We start from the raw sequence: 9,208 nt of genomic DNA on the forward strand, positions 1-9,208 counted from the left end.
TTTTATTTTCTTCAAATGTTTTACAGTCTATGTTTTTGTACAGTCTAATAACACGATCATGAGGCAGGTAAGTGCTTGGATGTCAAAATAAGTGAATTTCTCCGTAATTTGCCAGCCTAAACTCTGTAAACTGGTATGTAAACGCAGGGGCTCCACACTGTAACTAGAAACAAGCCCATTTACAGAGCCTAGGCATTAGCACTTGACTTTTTTTTAAGATCGCACAGTATGGAGAGGTTGCAGATCGTAAAGAGATATGCACTGATTTTGACAGTTTATTTTAGACGAACGTTCTCCAAAATCATGCAGTCGACCTTTATGACTTGAGCTATGAATATGGAGCAATATGGCTTGTATTATTGTATAAGTTATTTTTTTTTTTTTTAAATAGCCTGTCAAATGTTTCCATGACACGATCCCCCAAACATAAGGTTTACTATTTAAGGTTCAAGGTATCTTTATTATCCCCGAGGGGCAATTTGTTGTACAGCCAGCAGTAAAAAGATGGCAAACATATAAGACAACAAATAACACAAACAGATCACATATTTACATGTGGTCATTGACCAGACTGATGGCAGCATTTAAAGAATTCACCCTGTTTGAAGAAGATGACTTTTTGTCTTTGAGGACTTTTTATGACTTTGAACCAATCAACAGCCTGTTTCGCCGTGTAGGCAACTATAAAGCCAGCCTCTGCAAACTGAATGTGCCGTGGACATTCTCTGGAGAGACGCTAACTTGCTGCTCACAGGTCTTTGTTTTAATCTTCACCTATCAACTACGAAAACATGGTGAGTAATGAAGTTAAGTGTCTCGTTTGTTAAAAACTCTGTGGGTTAAGATTATGTGATGGTCCAGAAGTCCACATTTGTGTTAGCTAAAAGTCGTTGGCCTAGCCTAAAGTCAGAATTCAGTCCAAGATTGAGGGGGACAGTTAATTAACCGTTAGGCAAACAAGTTTCGTCTTTTAAAAAAATATACATAGCCTATATTATTTAAAATGTTTTTTGTAAGTTTTGTCATGTTTTTCGGATTAAATAACAGTTTAAATGTAGTTTGTTCCTCCAGTTCAAGATGCTGGCTGTTACCAAACCAGCTTGAACCAGAATCCTGATCCTCAACCGATTAACGGTTCTTCTCATTTAAAAAAAGAAAGAAATACATTTACAGACATTTTTACAGCCTTATAACACATCATTTATAAACGATATTGAACAATAATTTGTAAAATTAAGTGTTTTTTTTAAATGACCAATTTAATGTTCACAGTATTACTTTTGACTAAATGTTGTATATACACAGGCTCTTTATAACCACTTTTACCTGCCTCGTTCAATAAAAAAAATAAAGGATGAAATCTTGCCTCCTATAGGAGCATTGTGGTCAAATAATTTCCGATATCCTGTCTGGTTCTCAAGTTGTCATGCTATATTGAGAAGTTAAATGAATATGCAACATGATCTGTCAGTTGACTTATCTTGTTGGGTTGATCTTTGATCTTCAGCTGTTGTTATCAGAATCTGATGAATACTATGAACTAGCTAAATAAATGTTACAAATTTCCCTTGTCCTCCAGCGTGAATGTATCTCAGTGCACGTGGGCCAGGCCGGTGTCCAGATTGGCAATGCCTGCTGGGAGCTTTACTGCCTGGAGCACGGGATCCAGCCCGATGGTCAGATGCCCAGTGACAAGACCATTGGAGGAGGAGATGATTCCTCCAACACCTTCTTCAGTGAGACTGGAGCTGGAAAGCATGTCCCCAGAACTGTTTTTGTCGACCTGGAGCCCACTGTCATTGGTAAGCTCCTCATGAATTAAAGACTAGTTGCTGCTTGATGTTGGTTTGTCAGACCCATGGAGTCATTGTGATTGAACCAATTTCTTCAGATGAGGTGCGAACTGGGACTTACCGTCAGCTGTTCCACCCTGAGCAGCTGATCACTGGTAAGGAGGATGCAGCCAACAACTACGCCCGTGGACACTACACCATCGGCAAAGAGATCATTGACCTGGTGCTGGACAGGATCCGAAAACTGGTGAGTCCCTTCAGAGCAGGATTTCATTCTTGTCTGTGGTGAAATATAATCAAATAATATAATTTTCAATGTAAATAATTGACATCATCAAAGTGTCAACACCACACATACAGTATGTTTTTATTAACTTTATGACTCACATTATGCAGTTTACCTTTGCGCCACCAGAGAGCCTTCCATTATTAGACATGACAACTCGCACCCCCACCCCTGGTAAGTGATAATCCAGTTATGCACATCTCTCAACATCTCTTTCCAGAAACGATGTCCCAGTGAGTTTTAGCACTTAACAAGGGCAATTTTTTTTTTGTAATTGTTTCCTTTAAGTTTATGATAACACCATAGATAAAATAGAGATAGATACTTTATTCATCCCGAAGGGAAACTGTATTTTTGCATTAGCAAAATAATACTACATTTTTTTTATTTGAAATTAAAAGCGTCATAGTCCATTTCCACTGGCTGACTTTCCATTATCTATATTTGGCCAACGTCTGTCCCTCTGTCCTCAGGCTGACCAGTGCACAGGTCTTCAAGGCTTCCTGGTTTTCCACAGCTTTGGCGGTGGTACTGGATCTGGTTTCACCTCCTTGATGTTGGAGCGTCTGTCGGTCGACTACGGCAAGAAGTCCAAGCTGGAATTTGCTATCTACCCAGCTCCCCAGGTGTCCACTGCTGTGGTAGAGCCGTACAACTCTATCCTGACCACCCACACCACGCTAGAGCACTCTGACTGTGCCTTCATGGTGGACAATGAAGCCATCTACGATATCTGTCGCAGGAACCTGGATATCGAGCGTCCTACTTACACCAACCTGAACAGGCTGATGAGTCAGATTGTGTCCTCCATTACTGCTTCTCTTCGTTTTGACGGTGCCCTTAACGTTGATCTTACAGAGTTCCAGACCAATTTGGTGCCATATCCCCGTATCCACTTCCCTCTTGCCACCTATGCCCCTGTGATCTCTGCTGAGAAGGCTTACCACGAGCAATTAACAGTGGCAGAAATAACCAACGCCTGCTTTGAGCCGTCCAATCAAATGGTAAAATGTGACCCTCGCCACGGCAAGTACATGGCTTGTTGCCTCTTGTACCGTGGTGATGTGGTGCCTAAAGATGTAAATGCTGCCATAGCAACCATTAAGACCAAGCGCACTATTCAATTTGTGGACTGGTGTCCCACTGGTTTCAAGGTGGGCATCAACTACCAGCCGCCCACTGTAGTCCCTGGTGGAGACCTGGCCAAGGTCCAGAGGGCTGTGTGTATGCTGAGCAACACTACTGCTATTGCAGAGGCCTGGGCTCGACTTGACCACAAGTTTGATCTGATGTACGCTAAGCGTGCCTTTGTACACTGGTATGTAGGCGAGGGTATGGAGGAGGGAGAGTTCTCTGAGGCCAGAGAGGACATGGCAGCTCTGGAGAAGGATTATGAGGAGGTTGGAGCTGAGTCTGTTGAGGGAGAGGGGGAGGAGGAAGGGGAGGAGAATTAGAAAAGGAATAAAGCCAAGTGGGAAATAGATGGATTCTGTTTGTTCGTAAAGCTATTCCCATGTTTGTCTACTGATAAAACAACAGTTTGATAACCTTTCTGAAAATGTGAGTTTGAATATTCTAGAGCTGATGTTTGTATATCAAACCTATGTGCACAGTAAAAATCCTTAAACTCACAGTTTTACTTTTCAAACAATAAAGTTTATGTGACTTGAAGTTGGGTTTGTTATTCATCGTTAATTTGTTTTTCGTTTTTTTTACTGAGTATGAAAATCAAGATAATTTGTCACAATACCTGCATGACAATAAACACTGCATTAGATGTTAAGTGGAAAAAAATATATTATACAGTGTATAACAGTATTTATATTTTACAAATGTTTAAATATAATCGTAAAGCGTGCAGTTAGTAGTTTACAAACTATAGTCAGTATATTTTAGCTATAGCTTCCCTCACCACGTTTTTTTTTAACAGATTAGGCCCTGTGGTATCATATAAACCTAATAGTTGTCACATTGTGCTCAATCATAGGCTTGCAGCTATCTGATTTTGTATACAGGTTTAGTCAGAAGAAGAAGACTTTCTATACATATTGTATTTTAACCTACTGTTAAATCATCTCTGCTGCATGGACTGTTGGTATATTTTTCTACTTAACTGGTGAACTTGTGGACATTGTTAATCTAGTTTTATTGCCAAGTGGATTCTGATAACAAGACACGTTTCCAAAGTGACAAGGTAAGAAATGAATGCAGTTGTCTGAAAAAATAACTCAGGTTGATACAATACCCTTTCTGACCCCTGCCTACCTTTCTAACCGGTTTCTCTTTTATTGTCTCAATTTGAAGATGCAGGGGTCGTAATAAAGTTAACTTGACTTGCAAAACTGCTACGAAAATGCAGCAACACAAGAAACAATTTAAACTCTTAACCGTCCTGTTGTGGTCCGGTCAAATTAGGTCCATTTTAAAGTGTTCTCTCTGAAATATGTATATGATTTAATCGGATTATCATGAGGTTCCATGACTGTTCCCATAGAGCCTACGAACACAATATTTATTTTGATAATTATTCATTCAACTTTGGTGGGTTAATTTTACTGTGTTACTACACCCTTGGTGTTTTGACCGACCATTAGAAATTAATGGGTGGAACTACAATTAGTGCATCAAATTGGCAAACCCCATGGGAACCACATCTGTTGGCAATTCTCACAAATATTAGCCTTGTTTCAATAATATTTTGAATTTTCATTACAAATATATTCAATAATACAATAAATTCGTACATAGGCTACTCTATAAATCCATCTGATAGATCTTAAGGCTCTTGATCATTCATATCATTGATCATGACACTGGGGAAAATGCAAAATTGTTATTTATGTGTTCATAATTACATTTTTAATATGGTTTAACAATTTCCATGTGTAGTTTTGGGCCTTAGCCCTATCCTTTCTTTACTGGGACAACAACTGGTGTTATTTTGAGCCACTACTAGGCTATTTTAAAATGTCAAATGGTTTTTAAAACAAATATCCTTGTTAGAGTTTTTTTTTATTTTGAGTGTTATCAATATCAAAATATGTTTAATCTGAAAATGTGTTATAGTAATAAAAAAAATCAAAATATTATGATTTCTTTTTAATTCAAAATCTTATAAGAGCTCAGATCAATGAGGCCTAAATACCATGGCGAACATAAATCCAAAACGTGTATTGATCACATGAACTGAAATTGGTAAAAGTATCTAACACAACATATGGTGATAATTCATGGATTATTGTGGATTTGTAATCAGATTTAGTGGGGTAAATGACTAGGATCGTAAAATGAGACGAACAAAACAGGAGGGTTAAAAGCTTATCAAATCAAAGAGGAAAAATAATAATTAAGTTTATCAATCAGTTGGGTAAATTGCCTCAATGAAGTGTATTTTTAAATACAATAAGAAAGGCTTTGTTTTTGTAACTGTGTTTATACATTTTTGTGCATTTGGTATGCGACAAATAAACAGGTTTATTATCAAAAAGGTCGCGGTTCCTAAACTGAAAAAAGTTTAAAAGTAAACACTCCATTTGAAAAAGGTGGTGACCAATAGGAAAATAGTTCATGTGACTTTGGGCCAATGGGATTCGGCAGATATTTTCCCGCGTGAGCATTATAAAGTATAAAACCTCCGCTATCGCCTAGAGACGATAACAATCCAGAGAAAACTGGCTATTCTCATAACCGTTGTAGCCTTAGTTTTTATACCTCAACACTTCAAGAAACATGGTGAGTATATGATATTCTGAGTCGTTTAATGTATTTAACCGAGTGAAAAAATAAATATATAAGTGATATTAGCCTAATTTAAGATTTTTTTATCTTAAATGTTATAGCTAAAAATCAAGCTAGGTTAGCTTGTACAAGAAACAAAGTCTGGTGTGGAGGAGATAACAGTCGGATAAACACGTTTATTTTTTGAAGGAATGTTTCGTTATTGTGTAGCATAATTTGATTGTATGTGATTCTGATCAATGGAAAGGTAATTATTAAATTCAGTCGACGTTTTATTCTGCCGCCGTTTTATTTTGCCTGTTGGAGAAGCGGGCTAAACAGTTAGACAATATGGCGGACGAAGCAGAATTCTAAAACTGTCAACGGTTCTCGAGCCAAAAATTATAAGTCATGTTGCTATTTAAATTACTTCGGTGGAAATGTTGTACAACCTCTGTATACACATTTAATTAGCCTTGTTGTATACAGTTTTTTAACTAATATTTGTATGTAATGGACACATTAGTTCAGTATTTGTAATGCTGTAATAACCATACAATTATGATTAATTCATAAATGGTCTTACGATTTTTTTTTTTTTTTTTTATGTAGTTATCAGACATTTTTGAAAACATTCCTCCTGATCCTGACATACTGTTCCTTAAACATAATGATTACATATTTGCTTAATATACACCCTTCAGGTTAAAATATTTCCGGCATCCCACGTACTGTATTGATGTCTGTCATATTGTCTGACTAAATTAAGATTTAAAAAAAAAATAAGATTCATATTAGGTGGCTTGTCTATTTTTTTCCTAGCCATTCAATCTAGTCTTAGCTCTTCAGATGTGTTCAGTATCAGATAACCTGTATATGAACCTGCTAAATTAAATTTTAAAATTATATTGCCTTTGTTATCCTCCAGCGTGAATGTATCTCAGTGCACGTGGGCCAGGCCGGTGTCCAGATTGGAAATGCCTGCTGGGAGCTTTACTGCCTGGAGCACGGGATCCAGCCTGATGGTCAGATGCCCAGTGACAAGACCATTGGAGGAGGAGATGATTCCTTCAACACCTTCTTCAGTGAGACTGGAGCTGGAAAGCATGTCCCCAGAGCTGTTTTTGTCGACCTGGAGCCCACTGTCATTGGTAAGCTCCTCATGAATTAAAGACTAGTTGCTGCTTGATGTTGGTTTGTCAGACCCATGGAGTCATTGTGATTGAACCAATTTCTTCAGATGAGGTGCGAACTGGGACTTACAGGCAGCTGTTCCACCCTGAGCAGCTGATCACTGGTAAGGAGGATGCTGCCAACAACTACGCCCGTGGACACTACACCATCGGCAAAGAGATCATTGACCTGGTGCTGGACAGGATCCGAAAACTGGTGAGTCCCTTCAGAGCAGGATTTCATTCTGGTCTGTGGTTAAATAATATCAAATAATATAATTTTTAATATAAAGAATTGACATCAGCAAAGTGTCAACACCACACATGTTTTTATTAATTTTATGACTCACATTATGCAGTTTACCTTTGCGCCACCAGAGGGCCTTAAATTATATTATTTGTGTGTGTTTATTTGTATTTATTTATGTATTTCTTTGAAAAACTCACAAGTTACTTACTATTGGTATGATTGATAAATCAGTTGATTCCTGTCCTAAATAAATATCATGGGTTTCCAAATTAACTACACTACTGCATTATCTATATTTGGCCAACGTCTGTTCCTCTGTCCTCAGGCTGACCAGTGCACAGGTCTTCAAGGCTTCCTGGTTTTCCACAGCTTTGGAGGTGGTACTGGATCTGGTTTCACCTCCTTGCTGTTGGAGCGTCTGTCGGTCGACTACGGCAAGAAGTCCAAGCTGGAATTTGCTATCTACCCAGCTCCCCAGGTGTCCACTGCTGTGGTAGAGCCGTACAACTCTATCCTGACCACCCACACCACGCTAGAGCACTCTGACTGTGCCTTCATGGTGGACAATGAAGCCATCTACGATATCTGTCGCAGGAACCTGGATATCGAGCGTCCTACTTACACCAACCTGAACAGGCTGATGAGTCAGATTGTGTCCTCCATTACTGCTTCTCTTCGTTTTGACGGTGCCCTTAACGTTGATCTTACAGAGTTCCAGACCAATTTGGTGCCATATCCCCGTATCCACTTCCCTCTTGCCACCTATGCCCCTGTGATCTCTGCTGAGAAGGCTTACCACGAGCAATTAACAGTGGCAGAAATAACCAACGCCTGCTTTGAGCCGTCCAATCAGATGGTAAAATGTGACCCTCGCCACGGCAAGTACATGGCTTGTTGCCTCTTGTACCGTGGTGATGTGGTGCCTAAAGATGTAAACGCTGCCATAGCAACCATTAAGACCAAGCGCACTATTCAATTTGTGGACTGGTGTCCCACTGGTTTCAAGGTGGGCATCAACTACCAGCCGCCCACTGTAGTCCCTGGTGGAGACCTGGCCAAGGTCCAGAGGGCTGTGTGTATGCTGAGCAACACCACTGCCATTGCAGAGGCCTGGGCTCGACTTGACCACAAGTTTGATCTGATGTACGCTAAGCGTGCCTTTGTTCACTGGTATGTAGGCGAGGGTATGGAGGAGGGAGAGTTCTCTGAGGCCAGAGAGGACATGGCAGCTCTGGAGAAGGATTATGAGGAGGTTGGAGCTGAGTCTGTTGAGGGAGAGGGGGAGGAGGAAGGGGAGGAGAATTAGAAGTTACATTCACAATAAAGTTCCTGAAATATAATTTTGTGTTTAAGTTCCTGTTACAGTAAGGGCCAGAGAGGATATGGCAGCTGTTAAAAAAAAAAAAAAAACATTGGGAAGGTCATTTGAGCAATATAGTAAGCAATAGTAAAACTGAATATATATGAATTTCTTCTTGAATGTATTCCAACAATGCACATATTTCTATCAAACATGCTCTGACTCAAAACCCTGGTGATGTTCTCAATAAAGTTCTTGTGGCATATGAAGCTTTGCATCTGTTTATTTGATTAACCTGTTTCCCCATTTTTCTTACTTTAATTTTTGGTGGTGAATGAAAATCAGACTCACACTTACTATACGGTAATGATTATGCTGTGGTTGACATTTTTAGAAAACTAAGCAGTAAATGTATAAATTAATCATGCAATGGTTCATCCCATAACTTCATTAACCTGAATTTTCGATATGGAAATAATCCATGATGATTTAATGCCAACAGATGAGAATAATAAATGCTTCATAAATCTTTTATGTAAAAACATGATATTGGCTTTAAATTGACCTAGCTGTATACAAAGATCTATAATAGTAAAGTTAGAAAACATGTGTTTCTAGTATATTTTTATTTCACACAAAAGCAGAACATATTTCACATTTCAAGGGTGGATTCAAGCACATTTGGTCATA

General features: G+C 38.9%; 2 protein-coding genes across 2 annotated transcripts; both read left to right on the plus strand.

Moving 5' to 3' along the window:
• Positions 1-1,579: 1,579 nt before the first annotated feature.
• LOC307266281 (tubulin alpha-1B chain-like) lies at positions 1,580-3,533 on the plus strand (the record flags this gene model as incomplete). The annotated part of the gene is made up of 3 exons (XM_080048258.1): positions 1,580-1,802; positions 1,892-2,040; positions 2,553-3,533. Exons 1-3 carry the CDS (start codon positions 1,682-1,684, stop codon positions 3,531-3,533), a joined length of 1,251 nt encoding a protein of 416 aa, XP_079904384.1. The 5' UTR covers positions 1,580-1,681.
• A 3,191-nt stretch (positions 3,534-6,724) lies between these two features.
• On the plus strand, positions 6,725-8,524 carry LOC307266282 (tubulin alpha-1B chain-like; the record flags this gene model as incomplete). The annotated part of the gene is made up of 3 exons (XM_080048259.1): positions 6,725-6,947; positions 7,037-7,185; positions 7,544-8,524. Exons 1-3 carry the CDS (start codon positions 6,827-6,829, stop codon positions 8,522-8,524), a joined length of 1,251 nt encoding a protein of 416 aa, XP_079904385.1. The 5' UTR covers positions 6,725-6,826.
• Positions 8,525-9,208: the final 684 nt, after the last annotated feature.

Source organism: Ammodytes marinus, assembly GCF_949987685.1.
Source record: "Ammodytes marinus genome assembly, chromosome: 19".
Classification (NCBI taxonomy): Eukaryota; Metazoa; Chordata; class Actinopteri; order Uranoscopiformes; family Ammodytidae; genus Ammodytes; species Ammodytes marinus.